Below are 21972 nucleotides of genomic sequence, written 5' to 3'. Positions count from 1 at the left end.
CAGTGACAGGTAGCCCGCTTTTAGTGGCACAGTCCAGTGTTGCCGCCACGGCCACCAAAAGGAGGGCTTAACAAAAGCGCATTAACTCTCAACCCATGCCGGCCCACAGATCTCTCCAATTTCAGAGGAGGATAACCCAATTGCTGAAATCTGATTTGTGCAACCAAACCCAATTATGGCCATATTAGATGAGAAGTGGCAGGGAGAGAACGCTTGCTGAGCGAGGCAGGAAAAATAGAGACTGTGGGAGGGGTGGGAGGAAAAAAAGAAACGTTACACAATAAAAATGCACTTAACTATAGAATGAAGCCTCGCAGTAATTGTGTGATTGGATTATTTTTGTCTCCCTCCTCACTCCGCTTTTGAAAGGCTATTTAGAGTCATTGTTGGAGTGAAATAAATGGGGCCCAACGTTAACCTTGTCCCTGAGAGTGTGTGTGTGTGTTTCTGTGGCCTGTTTCATGTGCAGTGAGGTGATGTGTAAGTGAAAAGGAAATGAAATGATCACATTGTTGGTTGTTATTATGACAGACTCACAGCCCACAGCCGCCGACCCTCCACTCCCTCTTAAGACCAGATCCACCAATTACATCCAATTGCACTGGTTAGGGGCCACACTGGGCCCAACTGCCACACTTCTAAGTCCAGCTATCACTTTGCTCTGATAGGGCCTAAAAATATGGGCTCCACCTTCCACCTTGTGTCTCTTCCTTTTCCTCATATCCTTTAACTTATACACCTATTCCAAAAGGATGCAAAAGTCACGCGCTGTGAACTCGGGCTAATGAAGCAGCTAACAAAATCACCCCCCCGAAAAATACCCATATCTCACAATTAGTGGCTGCCAGATCACGTGTTGACAAAACAAGAGGAGGTGATTAAAAGGAAGCCTTTAGCACGGGGGCGTACATCAGTCACGGATACGTTTGTCATTGCTCAGCTCATTCAGCCAAAAGATGCAAAAAAGAAAAAAAAAAGACACAAACAGCTGTCATGAGACAGAGTGACTCTGCGGAGCGGCTGTCACTGTGGCTGAACCACCTCAGTGACAGCTGGGAAGAGGAAACCGCTTGAAGCTGCTGTTATTTAGCAGCAAATGTCCCGCAGTGGTGCGATTCCTTCAGATGGATGATAAGAGTTTTCTCAGAGCTAGTTGTTATTAATTTGCGTCATCTTTATCCGACGTGATCACCATTTAGTGGAAATCGAATGCTGAAAAATCAGAGCTAATTTCCTCTGAATGAGGTGAAATGAAATGAATTGTGACCACAAAGTTTGCAACAGTACAGCACAAATCCTACACCATGTCCTCAGATGATGTAACTCCATGAATTATTAAATACGTGCCAATAGTTACTAGATAGAAAGCCTCCCTGCTGAAAAACACCAGCGACCTGTGAGGATTTAATTAGCAAGGTGGGCGACACTATGCATCCCTGATCATGCTGGAGGGAAAAAAAAAAGGACACCCAGGGGCCTTTCAAGAGGGATGGAGAAAAGCTTGGCTTTGTATTGGTTTGCATCCAAGATGTCCGATCCATCATGCTGTCTGTTGACTGGTGTTAGCAGAGCCAGCTGTTATTAATTATCAGCTCATTTGGTGAGGAGGGGGGTGGGGGTGGGGTATCAAGGGTGGAGTGTGGGTTTGAGGTAGTAGGTCCTCTTTGATCAATGTAACCAATCACTCCAAGAGAACTCCACTGAGGGTGATTAAGGTCAGTCTGGCCTGGCACACTGGATGTTTCTTCTTTGAAAGAAGGAGCAGATGCTCCTGGGATGGATATGAGGAGAGGTGAGGCTGATAGCTAACTAGAGCACTAAATCTATCGCTGTAACTTCACTGTATGTGTCAGAGGAAGTTTGGCTTAAATGGAGAGAGAAGGGAGCAAAAACAGCTTTTTTTAAACTGCGAATAAAGTGAGAGGCTGGACCAAGGTGAATATGGATTATTTTGAGCTGTGAGTCAGGCAAAACTACTCCAGTTAAGTCCAAAAATACAAATATAGAGTTAAAAATTACAAAAGGCGTCTTTATAATCCATTTTTTAAAAGGTTTGAAAAGAGAGCTTCACACTTGCTGCCACATTTTTGGTTATACAATCCTCACAAGCCTATTAGAATATTGAAAGACCTATGGGCTGTTTTCAGCAATAAACATGTCAGGAAGTCAGGCCTCAGCCCCTCGCACATGGACATTTCTAGAATTCCCAGAATCTACCAATAACATTATTTATTGTAAATTATGAAATATTCACAGTTTTTGTGGCTTTATGTTGAGGCACATTATTCTGAAATTGTTCCACAATATGTAGTCAGGTTTTCTGCAGATTGGTGAACCTCTGCACATCTTTACCCCTGAGAACCTTTGCCTCTCTAAGATGCTCTTTATCCTCCCAATCATGTTCCTGAACTGCTGCCAGGTGCAAAGTGTTCCTCCAGCTGTTTCTGTTTAGTACCACTTATATTTCCAGCCTTTTGGTGACTCCATCTCAACGTTGCATGGGATGTTGCTGCCATTAAATTCAAAATAAGCTAATATATTTAATAAAATATTAAAATATATCAGTGTATATGTTCTTTTGTGAATAAACTATGGGTTTATGAGATCTGCAAATCATTGTTTTTTTTATTTACACTGCATGCCAAATTTTTAGATTTGTGTCTATACTTACCAATTAAAAATACAAATAAAACTGCCTAAATTAACTCCACATTGATCAGTTACACAGTAATAGTACCCCTAACACTAACCCTATCAGAATGTGTGATTTTGGCTTCTGAAAAGTGGCTATCAGGGGACAAAAACACACATTTAAAACATCAAAAAAATCAGTTTGTTTTTCTAAAAGCATTATCATCCTAACCTAACAGGGTGAATAATAATTATTATTATAGTGTAAGTGTTAAAGAATGCACTCGTAAGTACAAATTGTGGTTTTTGATCTTAATACTTCCGCTGTTGCCAAAATGTAGCATTATAAGTGAATAACACAGCATAATGGGGCATCATCATAGTGGTTACGCCAAGTATACGAATGCTGGCTTGAGTGTGTGATGCATGTTAGTGAAGAATGGAGTGTGTGGGCTGAGTGGGGGTCTGTTTTCTTCCTCCTCAGAGAGTGGGTCTGTGAGAGCTGTGAGGGCTTTCAATAGGGAGAGGATTATGGAAATCAAAGCTGAGAGATTAGCTAATGGGGATATAATGGCCACTGACGGCTTGGGTCAGCCGGGCCATGCAAATGGAGCAACTATAGCTGGTGGAGGAGGAAGAATCGATATGTATGGACAAAGCGCTGCCTGGAGATGGCCCTATATGAGCAACAGCTGAAACGTACACACACGCTGAGTGAGGGCCTGAAGCCAGCAGACAGAAGTGAGCTTTCAGCAAGAGGACCCGGCTCAAGTGGGGAAGAGGAGATATCGCCAGCTCCGGGCCCCGCTCCCTCTCACTGATGTCAACAGGCAGCATGTGATTCTCTCCAACGCCCTGGCTCTCATCCCCACTGACACAGCAGCAAGATGCAGATGCTGGTGCGGCCTCGCTCTCCACGCTCCATCAAATATCTATTCATCCCGCTTCGGGCCCAAAACAGAACAAACGTCCTTGTAGACAATCAATAGCGCTGCGGCCAGGACGGCCAAGTATTACGACAGCATTTAGACACACTAAGTAGTTTATTTTCCTACAGACTCTGGACAATCTGACATCCGCCATTTAGGGTGTGCGGATATTAACCTTCTTTGGATGTACGAGGCAAAGTGGAAGTCGTAAAAAGCGATTGAGTGGGACACATGACGGCTTTCATCATCAAACTAAATGGAACGTCGCCTCTCTTATATATCAGAATACCAATTCTGAGCATGTCAGAAAAAAAAATTTCAATTTCAGGTGGGAGCGGCAGGGACTCTGGCTCCCCCGCGCCTGGCCTCTCCCCTCTCATTTTCATTCCTGCCCGCTCGGCGCAGCCATTCATCAGGACCCGGGCAGAGGACACCTCCCGCCTGCTCACAAATGCATGGAGCAGGCAATAAAATTAACCTTGTGGCAATTGTTTTCCCACCCGTTTGATGGCCCCGTGTCAGCTCATCTGTTAACGGCGGAGAAGGAATAAAAAAGTCAAGCTGGGATGTGCAAAAAATTACGACTCGCGGGGTGGGTGGGGTGGCGGGCCGGCGGGGGGGAAGATACCTGAATGAAGCCGAGCTAATGCCAGATTATGAAGTCAAAACTCGATCAATCAGCGTTATGGAGTATCTGAAAACATGTTTGCTGCTGATTTGTGTCCGGGAACAATAAAGAGCACTGAGAGTCTGCGAGGTGGGTGTTATGAAGACTACCAGCAACAAGACGCAGTGATGTTTTTACAGTTCAGCGAGCCCCACCAACCCCACTCCCCCTCCATCTCTAACCCAGCCCTTTCCCTGGACAAGACAGGGATAGGAGGGGAGGAGGGGAGGAGGGGAGGAGGGGAAAGGTGGTGGGAGAGGAGTGGGGGGAATAAAAATCCTTCAGAGGGTGTTTATTTGCTCTCAACACCACCTAAGCGATCAATATTTTTAATTTGGGTCCGAGTTATTATTTTTCACATCACTGCGCTGGGGAGCAGAGTAAAGTGGCTCATATTTTAGCACTAAAAAGATCGATATGACAGGCTCACCTTCACTCTGCCCCCTCGGTGGCTGCGGGGCTGCACATCATAATGGACGGCAGTGAGGTACACCCAGCCCGCCTCATGCTGGAATCACATCATTATCTGAGGCTGGAGACACCTCACCACCACCACCACAACGACATGCCACCCTCCGCCACAGGACAACAACACGGCCACCTCAACTGATTTACTCTCCTCGGCCAGATGCTTGGCTTTATCAGAGAGAGTGTGTTTGTGTGTGAGTGTGTGTGTGAGAGCAGTGCCGCAGCGATCCGGGAGGGTAAAGGCTCAACTGCCCCACAGATTTCACTTCTTGTAATAAATGCATCAATTTCTCCGCTTCTTTACACAATCCATTAATTATATCTACATTTTCAGTCAAAATATTTTCACAGAGAGAAGGCCCGCTCCCGAGAAATCATAATTCACCTGTGATGGCAGATTCATTGATTGTCGCTCAACGCATGTCCAAAGTGTGTGTGCGTTTTTTATTTTCTCCTACGTGCATGCTTGCACTGTGTTTATCTGTGCACTTATGTCTGCCCACGAGAGTATGAGTGATGGCCACGGAGAGTTATGGCCCGGCGATATTACCGAGCTGACATCTACTCCATTCAAGTGGCCTCAGTCGGTGCCGTACTTCTCACCATATTGAAATAAGAGCTCTCTTAGATTTAGTTTGCAATATTTTAACCTGCTTATGTGCCCGCTGCGGCGTTTTTAAACACAGAGCTGGGAGGCAGAGCAGGAGGAGGAGGAGGGTAGATGCTGATGCTAGTTAACCTCTGTGTGCAAAACCAACAGACTCTACATGGAGACCCCTCCTCTGTGACCCCACTTTAACTGGAAAGTATATAATCTCTATATGCAGCTGAGTTTGTGTCCTCATATATAGCAGGGGGTGGGGTATAGGATCAAGTTGTTTTTTCTTTTTAAGAAGGGAAAAAGAGGAAGGCAATAAATGTGAGTGACATGGATTTCTGGGCAACGGCATAAACACAGTGAAACTGAAGCCCTGTCAGCACAGACGGACACTAAGTGTTCATAAATTCCTGCCTGAGGAGAGAAGGACTGATGATTGCATTACAGCATGCATCATGGAGAAGAATTAAGGAATCACCTCTGCAGGAACATGAACAGGCTAGGGCTGTTTCACTAACCAGGAATCTGAATGCAACTTCAGGAAAGTCAGGAAATAAAAGCGTTAATGCTTTGCTTCAGGTGGGGTTTTCTCTGCATAAAACTGAGACTCTTACTTTAGCTTCGTGGGGTTTTGACTCTCAAAAGCATTTCCTTTACCTAAATAATGAGGCTCTGGTTTCACAATCCACTTTTTCCAGTAGTCTTTTTGTTCCCTTTGCAACAGGATCTAGTTGAGCCTACCCCAAAACACAGACTGACTGAGCTGAGACTCTGAGGCAATTTTTTATTTGTATCTTTGGGTATCTTTGGTGGTCAGATTAGATTTAATGTTAGATTTGACTTCCATGTCGTACCAAACTTACCATTATCTATCAATAAAACATCCCCCAAAAAGCACCATCAGGTTTCACAAATCCAAAACGCAGTAAAAAGTTACAATATACACTTTTAAATCCCAATAATATATTCAAATTGTTTTTGTCTCATTAAACAAATTATTTTTGTATTTCTCCTTTATCTGCTTCCTTTTTTTCATCTTTTTCTTTACCGCACATTTTCATTTTTACTTCAAATTCATCCATCGATTCATGACAGCCACACCCACCTGTAGAGTGGCTCTGGAAACCTTACTTCGCCCGCCCATCTTCAAATGTTAAAAGAGCTTCTGGCCTCCTTCCCCACCCACACATATGCATTTTCATTAATTAGCAGCAATAAAAAAAGATTCCAGTTGAATTTCAGACAAAAAAAGGTCTGCACGATAGCATCAGCAAACTGTTGCTTGTTTATTTTCCGTTCATAAATCATATTCACTTAACTTAGTTACACCCAGTATTTCTCCTCTGGGCATACACTCCATACTGCAGTGGCTTTGTGCCCCAACAGAGGTTTGCACTGTGCTGGAGTCTATTCCCGTCTGTCCGGGGTAAAACACAGACAGGTCGTTAGTCCGTCTTAGGACAAAGTCAAAGAGACAGACGGATATGCAAACAGAAACTCACTGATACAGCGATTTAGAATCCTCAATCAACCTAACAAGCATGGATGGTGGGAGGATATTTGAGCAGACACAGAAAACCGCCCCCACAAATTCGACTAGCAGATTAAAACCCCAGAAGCTTTCTTACATGATGTGACAGTGCTAACAACTACACCCTGCTGCCCAGCTTCAAATGCAATATACATATGAAATTAGATTTCATACAAATTAGGAGTTTGACCCAAGGCTTCCACTGTCATCCTGTCCTACTTAGCAAAGCTGGGCTCTACTGTAAATGTATTTTTGTCAGAATCCTGGCTTACCTGAGAGAGGACTCAACCTTGGTGGTTTTAAGACTTACTCTGAAGCCATAAACTGAACTTTTGCTCCTTTACTCCAAACAAACTAAGACACTTAATGCAATCATAATAAAAATCCACTCCAATATAAAGTATTTAAAATTCATGCTAATTCATGGTGGATTCATGTTGCCTCTGCTTGGTCACCATTTGCAGTTTGTATACACTTGATCAAATTATGCAAACACGGCAGATTTCTCTCACCTTCCCGTTCAAATCCAAGAGAAAAACAATGCAGGACAAAGTGCTAAAACAAAACATAAAAAGAGACAGCGGTCTCCTGTCAAACCACCAGGCCTGATTTATCCTCTACTCTCTGCTCTCATTTCTGTCCTGCAAACCACAGACATGAGGGAAGCCTTTAATTTCCCATTAAAATGCCCCGGAACAACTGAGGGCTGAGGAGGCGCCGTGTGCCTGCTCTGTGTGGACAGCTTGATTAGGCTTGTGTGACTGCGGTAGGTGTCCTTTCTGTGCAAGCTGCAGAGACACCAGAGCAAAGTGTGTGTCGGGACGCAGCAGCATCAGCATCAGCGCACGTCACTCCAGACGACATGGGCTGCAGCTCCAGGGCCAGGCCTACGATAAATATTAATGGCCAAGAACAAGTGGATTGGGAGTTGAGTTATCAGGGCGGGTCTTCCTAATTGACATTTTACCTGCTGTATACCTTAACGGGGCTGTAAAACACCAGGCCGGGGCTCAGCCGTAGGGGGGAACATGTCAGTCAAGCTGTTCCCCGGTACCGCCGCCTTCCTCTGGGAGGAAAGGAGGAGCTACCAGCTCGCCCGGCTTCTCATTGTTCAGATTTGACATGCAGGTGTTACACGGTGCTATTATCTAGCAATTACTGGAAAGATACTTTTAGAGATGTGTGGACTGGAATCTAAATAATTTTAATGAATTATGAAAATGAAAAAACAAAAAAAGCCAAGTCTTTCCTATAAAAAGCTCAGTTAGCCTTTGACATTTTTATTTTTGCCTATCTTCTCTGATTTTGGGGGGTTTGAACATTTCTTTTTTAGCTTTATATTTCTTTACATTTCATCGGTTGTGTTCATGCTTATGACTTGAACTATTACCTTTTAATATTCTACTTATTTACTGGAAAAATCCATCCATTATTCAAAGGAGCATATTAACATGTTTCACTTTAACAAAGCAAAAGTACAGACTATGGCTAAAAAACGTGAAGAAAAGACTCAAATTTTCTAACATATTTTCTTGATTTAGGCAGTAAATGAATCATCAAGTTGCAATAAATCAATCAGTGCAAGAAAATAAATTGACCGTGTTATTATGGCGCTCCATGCATTCATGTCAAAGCATTTATAAATTGCATTCCCCTCTTTAAGAGACACAGAAATGAAGCTTAAACACACTCTCAAACATACACACACACATGTTGGCCTTTAACATACACCTGTGACGCTACAACACAAATCATCCAAAACAGTCACTCGTCTAGTCCCAAAAAACACCCGACACAAACACACACATATATATGCATACACATACACGGGTGCATGCAGGAAACACAGCCGCACACACTCACACCGAGTGGAATCTCAGGACCCAGAAATGTGTTCCCACTTACATTATCTGAAAATTGACAGGCGGGGCAGACAACAAACAATTATCCCCAGAGCACAGGGAGGAGGGAACAAAAAAAAAAAAAGATCGAAGACTGAGAAAACAAATAGGGGTGATGTCATCAGAGCTAAATGGCAAGCCCTGTGTGAGAAAGACTGGAGAGTCTATTCATATTTACTGTTGCCAGGATTTCAATATCAACATCATCGAAAGCACATCAGATGTTTCTCTTTCCGCTGACTGACTCACAAAGACGAGCACAAGCTGCCGTCCGTATTTGAGGAAAATTAAAATACAAAAAAGGAAGAAAAAAAAGAAAAGAAAAAAAGGTTAATTCATAGACAAACACCATTAAATAAACAGATCATAATGCTGGGATATTAGCGGCGCTTATGTGAAATGGCAGATAATTAGATTTTGGAAAGGCCAGTGTTTGTAATATTTTTTTGAAAAGAGCAAATGTGACTCAGTGGGTGCTGTGATTTATGAGCGTTTGTGGAGGTGCAGTGTAGCGTGGCGATAACGCTCAAAGTACTGAGGAGATCCAAGATAGACGCAGGCAGCGATCACAGGCAAACCGGGTTTGGGGGCACGGTCCATAACTGGACAACATCCATATGTTATTTCATAGTCTATCTACATAATCTCCTGGGAACGCAGAGATCATCATCTGATGCACCTGCAGCCTGGTCACTATCAGCCATAACGCTACAACATAAAACATGCTTGTATGTGGAGAGAGAGCAGCACTCAATCCTCTGCTGCTGGTATTACAATTGAGCATTTGGCTCCACCTAGAGGTCACCAGCTGTTTAGCAGGAGGACGCATGGAAAGAGTCATTGAGAAGAAAGGTTATTTTATAAGTGTCGATTTTAGGGTCGTATATGTTTATAAACATGTACAAAACAGGACAATTTCTCCACTTTTTTTCTTTTTTGATTGAAATGTGCTTTGTTTATAAATCCCAGCTCATGTTTAGGAACCTATGATTTACTAATCAGTACTGAAACATTCCCGATGCACTTCCAGCCTCAGCTCAGCTGATTTCCAGATCTCTACTGTCATCTTGTGGTCATCTGCTTTTACTGCAGGTGTTAGGAAAACTGAGCAAAGCTGCTCCTACAATGTGAGCAGTTAACAACATGGGTGTCATGTATCTCATTAGGTGACACTTGGCTGTAGGAACCCAGGTGCAAAGCTGTGTCACAGCTGCTGCTGCATCACTCCATCTTTCATTTATGCACTCATATCAAACCAAAACCAGGCACTGCGGTTGTCCGTTTCCACAGACTCAGCTCATATGTAACAATTATACCACATGGTGTGCGACAGCTTTTTAGTTCATGTTCTATCTACAGAAAACAAACACAGCAATGCCACCACAGTGTCCTATTTTAGGAGGATACTGTGGTGCCGTTTCAGTCACCTATCACAAAAATGCTTCTGCACTGACACGTATCAAATGTTCTTGATAGCATTAGAATTCATATGAAATGTGTAAAGAGCGGGTGGTGGCAGTGGTGGGGTTATGTGGATTAAAGCATATAGTAAAGCATATAGTTAGGTTCGATCAAGTGACCCTGAATCCTCCCTTAGTTATGCTGCAATAGGTGTATGCTGCTGGGGGATTCCCGTGATGCATTGTGTGTTTCTACTTCAGTCACCTTTCTCATTCACTATGTGTTAATAGACCTCTCTGCACTTTTATCTGAATGTACTATTATTGTAGGGTCTACCTTACAATATAAATTGCCTTGAGACGACTATTGTTGTGATTTGGTGCTGTATAAATAAAACTGAACTGAACTTTTAAGCTTCAAACTAAGTTAATGAGAATTTTTTTAATCAGTTTTAGGGTACAAACTGTCTGCTAATGGAGTTCTACTCCCTGTGCTTGAGTGAGCTCTCTCCAGGTACTCCAGCCATGCACAGGTTAGGTTAACCGGTGACTCTAAATCGCTGTAGGTGTGAATGTGTGAGTGTGAATGGTTCTCTATCCCGCTGCGTTGGCCCTGTTCTGCGGCTACACATCCTAAGTGTATTAAAGATGATTAAATCCAGCACCAAATCTTCATGTTGAACAATAAAAATAGAATCAGACCAAATGATTGAGCTGGTTAGCCATCCCTATCACAACAGATGTAAGCTTATAACAAACAATCCTTCTTTTTCCTGTGTATTTATCATACATGTACTGCTGAAGGAGTGCACAGGAATGGCCCTTTGCCTCCTAGCAAGGAAACTCAATACTGTATATATAGCATTTAGCATAATCCCGGTGAAATCCAATCATCACTAGCATGTAATTCATGCAAGACAGCCAATGAAAATAAAGTGAACAGTCAAAGCTGTCACTGCCTTTTAAGCTGCATTGACTGATTGACATCAACTTATGCACTGATGCAAGAAAACATTACACCCTAAGTTGGCAGTGTTTGCTTACAGCATTCAAATGCCACCCACTGAAATCAAGATTTTTTTTTAATACGATTGATATTGTGGCTGAAAAGTAGAAGATCTTTTTTTTAAAACAGCTACAACAGCAAAAATTAACCAAGAATATTTCTTACTCCTTCTGTTTAATAAGTATAAGTGCTTATCAGCTTTGTTAAAGTTTCTGCATTACCATGTTTATACTAACTCAACATTTCCTGCATCTCTTTCATTGATACACATCATTCGACCACTTCAGAGAATAAGTGAGGTAGAAAAAGGGGAACAGAAGGCAACCATCAGAAAAACAAGGGACGAGAGAGAGGGGATGGCAGAGATGGAAATGAGGCAGGAGCGCTTTCACAACTGGGGTAAATCCACACAGCAGCCTTTACAATCTATCAAACGGGACTCACTGTGAAATGCTCCTGGGATCTGTAGTTCTCATCGAGGTAGACGCGGGCTCTGCTGTATTCCTTCAAGGCATCGCTGGACAACAGCTCTCTGAGGGACAGAACACACCAGGTCATATCTAAACAAAAAAAAAGTTCAAACTACCCCGACAAAGTTGAGAAATGACCTAAAGGGCTAAAATTTTGCAGCGGGCTGTTGCTCGGTCTATAGCACTACAAAAAACAATCAGACAAATTTATGAGCACAACACTTACTTCACAAAGTTATCCACGTGTGACATGGACTCCTCGAAATTCTTCCCACCCACCTCCTGACAATGCAGTGCCAAGAAGTGAGGCTTATGCGACTGTACTGTCTGCAACATAAGAGAAAAAAAAAGCACAGGTGAAAAGAGAGCAAACAGGACAAACAGTTGTGCTTCACTTTATTTTATTTTTTAAGTGGAGTACATCCAGAACAATAACTGCAGCACGCCCATTTTCACACAATAAACAAAGCTAAATTTGAATCATTTATCCAAGCGTAAAAACCTATATGACTTGGCATCTGGGCCTCTACAATTCTTCCTAACTCGACTCTGTGACATGCTAATATATTTACACAAGACAAAGTGCCTTGCTAATTTAGGCAGAAGGCACTTAGTGAGCTTGTTCCACACGCGTAACGCTGGCCCCTCTTCATCTACAAGCAGGGATGGGCCTGCAGATCTCTATGTATGTACAGCAGGGTGTGACAGACGCTCACACATCGCCATTAGTGCTGACACCTCACTCAGTGTACCAATAACAACTGCACCGCTCCAGCGATATATCAGATGCTTATTAGAGTTTGGGCAAGACTCCAGGAAACAGGAAAGAAGTGATGATTTTTATTATACGGCTGTGCGCGAGTGTTTTGTTTGTAATCCAAATTGGCTTTGACATCTATAAGGTGAAACTGGTAACAAACACTTCCTGGAAGCTATCTCCCCCTGAGTCACATGACCTCCTATTACACATTGGGAGGTGTTTGTGAGCACCCTGTCAGAGGTGCTCAGAGTGGCTGACTTCTAATGGAAAATCAATACCCGCGAGTGATTTACAGCACTCACAAGCACTCACAGGGTCGCCCCTATGGATGTCAGCCGTGAGCTATACATCATTGTCGCAGCCCGGTGAGTGGTGGGGGCTACAAATGATCCCTGGACCCGAATGGAGCCACGCTACTTCACCAGCTCCCGCCCCCCACCTCAGCATTGCATTATGCTCACTACAGGCCCAATCAAATAAAAGTAATGTATGGCAGTAATGCTATGGATTTTCCATCAACCTATGGCTTGTCACTTAGCTCGATGACCCAGGAACGGGGACCTACAGAGGCCCCAAAGCTGGAAAGATTAGTGCACCTATCAACTCAAGATGGAAAAGGTCACACTCTCAAGGAGCTTACAACTAATGTCAGGCTGGAAAGTGGTGCACGCACACTGACGCGCCTGTGCCGTTTTCTATTTATCTTTCCACACTGTAAATTCTGGTCTAGGCGAGCAATCAGACAGAATCCGTGTAGTAATATCATTATCAGGCTCACCAGTGCTATCAGAGCCAAACAGCATTAACTGATGACCTTACTTTGCAAAAGAAAAAAAAGAAACCTTCGGACTAGCTTCTAATTAGATATAATTAGATAGTTATGCTGTTGACGTTTGAGAGTCGAGCAGTGACCGATGTGTTGACAAGCTGCGTGCTGAATCTATGACAAAAGATTTTATGCTGCGTAACGATAGTGGAGTGGAGAGGACTGCCTCCAGACAGTGACATCTGCTGAGGCAAGGGTGAGAAAAGCCTGTTTGGCCACATTGACACTACCAACAGAGCGCTGCCATATGGGACCATTTTTCAAACTCACAATGGTGTCAAGACGCTGATGTGTTTGATATGAAGGTGTGTCCTCATATCCTCTCTCTCTCTTGAACGCTCCATGACACCACCTGAACTCCGAGGACGCACCCGGTGTCTAAATTACATATTTGTTAAACTGGAGCGGGAGCCGAGGAGAGATGTGCTGTACCAACAAAGTCAGATCAAAGTCGCGATCTCATACTTTACATGTATTCAGATGATGGTCTTAACGTGGTTTACACAGATGTGCTGATCAGGGGAATGAGCATGCATTGTAAGACTCAAAGACAAAACAAAAAACAAAGAACTAAAGTCTGCACTGGTAAAACCCAATTATATGAATGAATGTGTTGACAGGAGCAGAGGATTTAACTGGCAAGTAAGGGGTTTTTTTCTCACTGTAATTTTGAGTATTTTGATACATATCATGGCTGTCAATCAAACACAATGGTCCTAGGTCATAACGTCATTTATCACCTTTTTTCTACTGTAAATTAAGTCCTCAATGTTAAGCTGTTAATATCTGTTTTATCTCATAAGATAAAGTTATCTCACTTCAGTTATTGTTTCGCTGTTTTGTCAAAAAACATAAAACCGAGTCAGTCTGACCTCAGACTGATATTAATTTATTATCAATCTGATATATATCAGCAATTAAATCCAGTCTCTTTCTGATAATACAGCATTTGATAAATTGTCAGAAATCACTTCTCTGTTGCAGTCTATATAACCAGCTAGAAGCCAGTTGAGTCTGTTCTCGAGTTGTGCTTATTAAAAGACTCATTCAAAATGAGGAAACATGCAATTTGTCAGACAGCATTTGCAAACTGTCAACAATCTCTATGAGAGTGACCTCTTGTTCGTAGTATTTTCAGAGCGCTTTAATTTATTTTATAATATATTGAGAAGAAGAAGGCAGCTGGACTCATTTAGCCTAAAGGGGCGATCGTGGCTCAAGAATTGGGAGTTCGCCTTGTAATCGGAAGGTTGCCGGTTCGAGCCCCGGCTTGGACAGTCTCGGTTGTTGTGTTCTTGGGCAAGACACTTCACCCGTTGCCTACTGGTGGTGGTCAGAGGGCCCGGTGGCGCCAGTGTCCGGCAGCCTCACCTCTGTCAGTGCGCCCCGCTGTGGCTACAATGTAGCTTGCCGTCACCAGTGTGTGAATGGGTGGATGACAGGTTGTGTAAAGCGCTTTGGGGTCCTTAGGGACTAGAAAGCGCTATACAAATACAGGCCATTTAAAGAAGTCTAGTTGCTTTCAAGATTACCATAAGCTGGATGACAGAAAATAGCCAACTCTCGTACTTCACAAGCCGCCACAATGATTATATGACTGTATGTATGACTACACGGGGAAACAAACTAAGGCCCCAGTCACGCAATAAGACCTAAAGACCGATCAGTGAGCCCATGATAAGGAAAACCAGACTGGTTGGTGAGTGGTGCTGGAGGTTGCTTGCTATTGCTAATAAAAACTGGTCGCAAAGAGGTTTTGCAAAAAAAAAAAAACCATTTGCAATTGTATTGGTCACCAGCAGATTGATGGAGTCACCTAAAATTTCCAGGGAAGATGCCAACAAGTTCAAATACATGCTGAGTAGCAGTTGTGAAACTGAAGAATACGACATAAATCACAGACCGTTTGCCTACAAAGTAAATGTTTTATGTTTTTCCTTAGCAACCAGAAGTTGCCAGGAGGCCTCTGAGCCTGTGTGACTAAGATCCAAGTTAAGTGAAAAATGAGTTATGGGGGGAACGAAACAAAAGTTTATTGCTTCTGAAGTATTCCAAGAGTTTAGGCACCACTGGTCTAGCCACCCTGATAGCCATACAGAAGTTATTTTGCATGGCTGATGGTTGCTAACATATTTAACTGTATGGCAACAACTGCAGCCCTTGACACCAGAAGCACATTACTAAGCACTAACACTTGACATGAAAATGAGCCAATGTGTCAGAAATAACCATAATCCTGCCTTTAGAGGCAAAAAAGCACACATTACATTAGGTATCTATTCATATTTATGCCAAAGCACTTGGCAAACTTGTGTTAATATTGTGTTTTATAATGTGAAAAGGTCACAAGAAGTACTATGCACCAGATATCAACAGAGATAGAGGGACTTTTATGAGAACTAATCAGAAAAGCCTGAGTCCTATTTCATGGTTCCTTTTTGGAGGTGGGAAACAATCAGAAGGATCAAAGGAGCTTGCAGGCTGTCAAACAGCTAGCATTGTTTGTCTTACTGTCCCATTCCAGCACAACCACTAACTGGGAAGAACCCAAAACGGGAAACATTGGGTGTAATCTAGGTTATTAGGTTATTAAGTTATTTTTATTAGCAGATTAAATCAAAAGACCATTTCATCCAATGCATCTGAGATAGCCATGATATGGGGTAATTGGGTTTAAGAAACTTATTTTAATTGCACACATTGGTCTGTTTAATCAATTAACTATCTGATGTCCTTAAGCACTGTAGAAGTCTGCAATTTACAGATCACAAGACTGGATGCTGGGATCTCGCACAATCACTGGCTTGTGACAGGCCAGAGAAGTTTCCAATGCAAATCAGCTGGGGGATTATTGAATTCAGTGCGGTGCAATGCAAAGCACTGTTTATACTACTGCACCAGCAATGGAGAGATCCCATTTTCACCAATCTATTGCAAACAAGTGGGACAGGCAAATGAACCTGCTTTGCCTACATGTAAATAAGTGAGATGTCCTGACACGGGATCAAACGTCTTAATAAAGGATTTGATTCAGTTGCATGAGAAGTCAAGAAAATCAGAAGCAAAGCCTCTGAAAAAACCAAGTCACAGCAGTTAGCAGTTCGGCCTTTTCCACTTCACTTAGATTTATAGCATCCAATAAAATGTAACCAGCAGCTTAGTCCAGGTGCCGAGAGTTCACGCTGCCTGTCCATAAAATAAAAAATAAAATTCAGTAAGCTAGGATCCCATCAAATAAAGATTTTTTAAATCTAAAATAACAATTATCTTTTTATGTTTTCGGTTTTACTAAAATTTCCCTTCTTTAGTTCATATAAGTAAAAAGCAAATTAAAAAAATGTGAATGAGTAATAGGATAAACTTTGTATTATTTCAAGCTTTACATGAGTTAAAACTTTAGGTTCAGCAGTACATTCCTGTAAATCTCTTGAGTTCTTCTTTTATTCTACTTGTCTGACACAGAAGGTGTCTGAAGGCCACCGACTTTGTTTAACTAAACTTAACTGAACAAAGTTTTGCTCAAAATATGCTTGAGTATCAAACAGCACAACCATTATAAATAAGTCAACATGAGAAACAAATCACACAAGCATAGAGAGGAACAACTTTTAATTGCATTAGAGTACAGTACCTAAGGCAAACATACCTTTGAGCTTCAAGTAAGGTGTGCCGTTAAAATAATTTTTCTTCCTTGAGGAATTTCCTCATGCGATCATTTCGATCATATACAAAAAGACAGAAAGTAACAAGCTTGGTACCAACAGGCAATTGTGCACATGACCTAGAGCTTTAAGGGCCAGTTTTAACAGCTTTTACTGTGTAAAAAAAAAAAAAAAAAAAAGACAAAATTTGTTCCTTACAATCTTGTTATTGAGTAATAGTCGAGGGATTGTGAAATGCCCTGAGCTGCTTTGAAGCAGCAATCCATGCAGCTTTTTGCAGGGTTTTTAGTTTTTTCCTGATGACAAAATGGTCCTGTGTGGTAGAAGTGAAGTTTAGTGGCTGTGAGACCAAAGTTCGGTATAAAACAAGCTTTGGATTCTTGCCAGGTGAATTCACAGCACGAGTCTTGCCTGTAAACAGCTTTAAACATACAATGTGCTTTTTCCGACTGCATCCGCTGACAATTCTCATTGAAAAAAGGGAGTAGTGGTTCAGAGTTTCTGGCCAAACGGCAACCAAATCAATGGAGAGCAATGTGTGCTCCAGAAGGATTGTGGCGAGTTGGCCCAGCGAGGCTGATTGTAGTTAACTCTAGCTGTTTCTGCTGGCTGTTCCCAGCCGTGCAAAGTTCAGAGTCTGGTGCTTCTTTCCATGACGTCAGCCAGCAACAGCACAGAGCTGGCATGAGGCTACAGGCCTGCCTGGTTCACACAGGGGCACATCTCTCTCTCTCTCTCCCTGCATGCTTTTCTTTCCGTCTCTCACTACACACAAACGCGCGCACACACACGCGATGATATCGTCATCTAACGCACATAAGCACGCTGCACAGTGCAAACAGAATTCCTCAACAGCCATAACCAGCACATGCTCTTTACACAAACAAAGACACACACACACACACACACACACACACACACACACACACACACACACACACACACACACACACTTTTTCCTCATGATATCCAAAATTGCTGGCAATCCAAGTTTTAAGAATTTGCGGAGGAAATGCCGCTAAGTTCATGTTCACCTGTATTTTCTGATTTCTCGAACTTGTTCTATTAAGAAGAAGCTGTTGTGCCATATTAATAATTTCGATTGATTAAGAGCAATCATACAAACTGACAAATCTGGAAATTGAACAGTTACATCTATAACTTCTGTTCCCTGAAGGACAGAAACGAGGTACAACATATAAGTATATGATATCAAACTCCTGCATGTCCCGGCTGAAGAAAGCTCTATTTACGCCTCTAAAGTGGATGAGTTGTGATAACTTTCACACAGCCCTGCTTGCACATATACCCTCTGTCATCACAGTCATCCCTCAGTTTGATCACCGCTCTTCACTAAGCCAAGCTGTGCGACAGTGCAACCTCGTTTTGTACCTCGTTCCTCTCCTTCAGGGAACATAAGTTATAGATGTAACTGTTCGTTCCCTTTCAGTCAATTTGCTTGGTACAGCACATAAGTATGAGATATATATACACACCCCACAGAGATCCCACCAAACTGGAGTCGAACCAGTTAGTCCATGGTAGACACAGCAGAAAGGACAGCAGCCAAAGACAAGTCCCATGCAGAACTTAACAACAACCCTCAGCCAGCGAACTCCTTTAATGTATGGCACCAGGGGCACCTGGTGTCACCCCGTTAAAGCCAATATGACAAGCAGATATTGCTGCTAAATAAACTTTAATTATAGAAAACAAACTGCCCCTATCCAGCAGCTCCTGCAGGAATGTAAAAAAAATCCACAGTAAAGCACTGGAATGGGAGAGTGTGCCAGTCTCGGCACCATTGCTTGAATGCTTGCTATGTTTAAGCCTCTAGTGGATGAGGTCCTAGCACTCTAGACTGTTGCTACCACGCTTGGGGGCAGACCCTTAGCTATCAAATTTGATCTCTCAGCAGTTAAGCATGAAGGCGCCACAGATCGAGGTGCAGATGAATCACTTCTTCTCCCAGGAGAGAAGGTCCCTGCGGAGAGGAAGGTGCCAAGGCCTTGCTGCTAACAGACTGATTATCTCCGCATACCATGACTTTGTTGGCTTCACCATAAGAGCAGAGAGTAAGACAGCTTTAAGAGGGGACGGGAGCATGTCCCTCCCTGACTGCATGTAAGAGCCCACTGTTAAATTGTCCATCCTGACTAGGACATGCTGGCCCCTCAGAACTGGAAAATTTTTGCTTTGCTTTGCTTTGGTGTTCATTGCAAAACACAAACAATGCATAGCAAGACTTTAAATTAGCACTTCGCGGGCAGGCTACTCACCAACTCCACAATGGAGGCTAACACAAACTGGGGTAGATAGGCTAACTTCAAGCCAGCAGACAACGGAGCTAACTAGAAGCAGCTAACTAGCCCAACTTACCAGGGGAACTTTTAGCAAGGGGAAAAGCGTGCTAACTAAGGGATGCCTGGATGTCAGAAGGTGATGTGCAGACGGGCCATGCGCAAGTCATCGCAGCTCATCCGCCTTGAAGGCATGAATAGAGGTTTCTTCAGCCAGGAGATGTGGGGGCGTGAGATCCCATACTTGTATGTTGTACCGAGTGAATCAACTAAAAGGGAATTCAGATATTCCAAATAATTTTCGGTTTCAGAGCCGGTTAAGCCATAACTTAATTGTCTGAAACTATTCAATTTGGTTTTGGTTTCATTGTTTTCATTGTCCTGTGTGTTACTTTAGATGTCTGAAGGGTTGCTTCTATTTTGTTTATCAAAAACATGACACTATAGCAACAGGGCCTGGTATCCTGGTAGCCTGGCATATATTTATTTTAATATATTTTTTCTCCTGTTTGTTTAGTACAACACAGCACAGACATTCAAAGCCAAAGTCATGAGAAAAATATTTGTGTGAAACTCCTTGTAGAAATAAATGACAATGTGTCCCAGTGTTAACTGCTTCAGGTAAACTTATGTCACAAGTCTGTATAATATATGCAGTCATCTGAGAATGATTTGACTTGGCTTGCAACTACAGGCAGTATCAAATCCTATTTTCTGTTGGAAATGCCATTCCTAAACTGTGGCCTGCCCCGGATGTACCCCTCATCTCTGATAGCCAGGATAGCTCTAGCGCCGGTCTGACTCATACCCCGATTGAACGAGCAGTTAAGAAAATGGATGTACTCCAAGTCTGGTTATATATTACCACAACTATAGCCATAAAAGAAAGGCAGTAAGAAATAAAAACAACATCAAATGATATGACTTTGACTATTGTCTACAGTACAGGGTTACAAAATCTTAGATGGGGGCTATAACTTTAATGGAATCGCAATAGCTAAGGCCTTAGAACCCAATACACCAAACATTGCTTTAGTTTTGTTTTTGTGTTTTTTGTATTTTTATTTCTGCTATGGAAGTCATAAAGAAGGTCCTTCACATTATATTTCAGCTCTCAGTAGTTTCTGTTGATATCAGGTGACATAAAGAAGCCTTGATGAATCTTAGTGGTCTTATAAATATACCCATAAACTAGGGGTGCAACAATACATGTATCGGTATTGAACCGTTCAATACAGTGCTTTCGGTTCGGTACGCATATGTATCGAACAATACAAAATTTTTAAGTTATTTTATCAACTTTTCTTCTGACGATGCTGTCTGTGTTGAGAGCTCAGCGGATCTGTGTTCGACTACTCCGCCTAGGCTGCACTGTCGAGTGCAGATCCACTGAGCGCAGCGCAAGCTAGCGAGACAGAAGTTAAGCTCGTTGCAACATGGTAACTGCCTCAACGCTACCCGAAATTGAACCTTCCCCACCCCCATTCAGATCTGGCGTTTGGAACTATTTTGGTTTTCATGTGAAGTATGACCCTGATGGTAAGCGCGTCATGGACAAAAGTAAAACTGTATGTCGGATGTGCCACGCAATTCTCAGTTACATTGGGGGGAACTAGTGCGTTAGCGCAGTTAGCTCGTTAACGTGTTGACGCCATCCGGTCCTGCGCACGGGGTGATCTGCAGTAACTCGTTAATGGAGATTTGCCGCGTTATGGCGTTAACATCATTTTAACGAGATTAACGCTGACAGCACTAGTGGGAACACAATGAATATGACTGCACATTTACGCCGACATCATCCTAGTGCAAAGACAAGTGGAAGCAGACAAAAACAACAAGCATGCATGCTACAAACTTTACCCGAGTCATTTGGACAGCCGTTAGCACATGATTCTCCTTATGGGGACCTGATATGTTTAATATCCTGCTGAGAATATACCCCAGAAGAAGCGTATAGTATAGCTTTTATTTTGGAAAGAGCCATTTCTCTGTAATAAACTCTCTTTTTCAAAGATGAGTGATCTGTCGATCAGATAGATTTATTTTTTTTATTATTTTGTTGTTTCAGCAACATTAAATTTAAAAACTGTACTTTTGAGTTAAAATATATATTTATAATTTTAATAAATGACAAATTAAAATAGCATGAACATTTTTTTGTATTGAAAAAATATCAAACCGTGACACCAAAGTATCGAACCGAACCGAACCGTGAATTTTGTGTATCGTTGCACTCCTACCATAAACCTAATCAGGAATACTATTCTTTGCCTCTTGGTTACTACTCTTGCATCACATTCAGTCTGTTTGACGAGAATTTCCTTGTACACAAGGAAGTCCCCAACTGCTATCATTGCATGCTGATACACTGAAATAAGATCCATATTTATGGAGCACGACGCAAAGCATAGTTACAAATCCTCGTTATTATTTTCATGCCCCCATGTCTATGTAACAGTTTCTGCATATGCAACAAACTGTATTCCAGTTTGAAGGATAACAATAACGTGTGTGTGTGTGTGCGTGTGAATGTGTAGGTGTGTGTTCACTGGGTGAGTCTGGAATATTTATAGCAAGGAACCAGTGCTTCGTAGGAATAGTAAATAAGACCTGTGTGTTTTTCTTATGCATGTTTGAAGTGTCATTTATTGACTCAGTTTGAACTAACCACTTTTAGGGCTACTCCCATCCACACTGTTTCTCTTTCCACACACACACACGCACACACAAAGTGGAAGGAAAATAAAACAAAAGAGAAGCTGATGAGTTGAGTGACATTTTATGCTTAAATATGCGAAAATGTAGGCAAAAGGAGCCAAGCAG

The 21972-nt window shown here is 42.3% G+C and overlaps 1 protein-coding gene across 2 annotated transcripts in view; it reads right to left on the bottom strand.

Annotated features, from left to right (window-relative positions):
• inpp5a (inositol polyphosphate-5-phosphatase A) overlaps positions 1-21972 on the bottom strand; it is a 283427-nt gene that overhangs the window by 217956 nt on the left and 43499 nt on the right. For both annotated transcript variants that reach the window (XM_025897238.1, XM_025897237.1), the window contains 2 exons: positions 11828-11928; positions 11576-11663 (listed from right to left, as the gene is read on the bottom strand). In XM_025897238.1, coding sequence (XP_025753023.1) covers positions 11576-11663; positions 11828-11928 — 189 coding nt within the window. The remainder of the gene's footprint in view (positions 1-11575; positions 11664-11827; positions 11929-21972) is intronic.

Source organism: Oreochromis niloticus, linkage group LG13, assembly GCF_001858045.2.
Source record: "Oreochromis niloticus isolate F11D_XX linkage group LG13, O_niloticus_UMD_NMBU, whole genome shotgun sequence".
NCBI lineage: Eukaryota > Metazoa > Chordata > Actinopteri > Cichliformes > Cichlidae > Oreochromis > Oreochromis niloticus.
The sequence above is the reverse complement of the archived record's forward strand: the minus strand, read 5'-3'. Positions and strand labels throughout refer to the sequence as shown.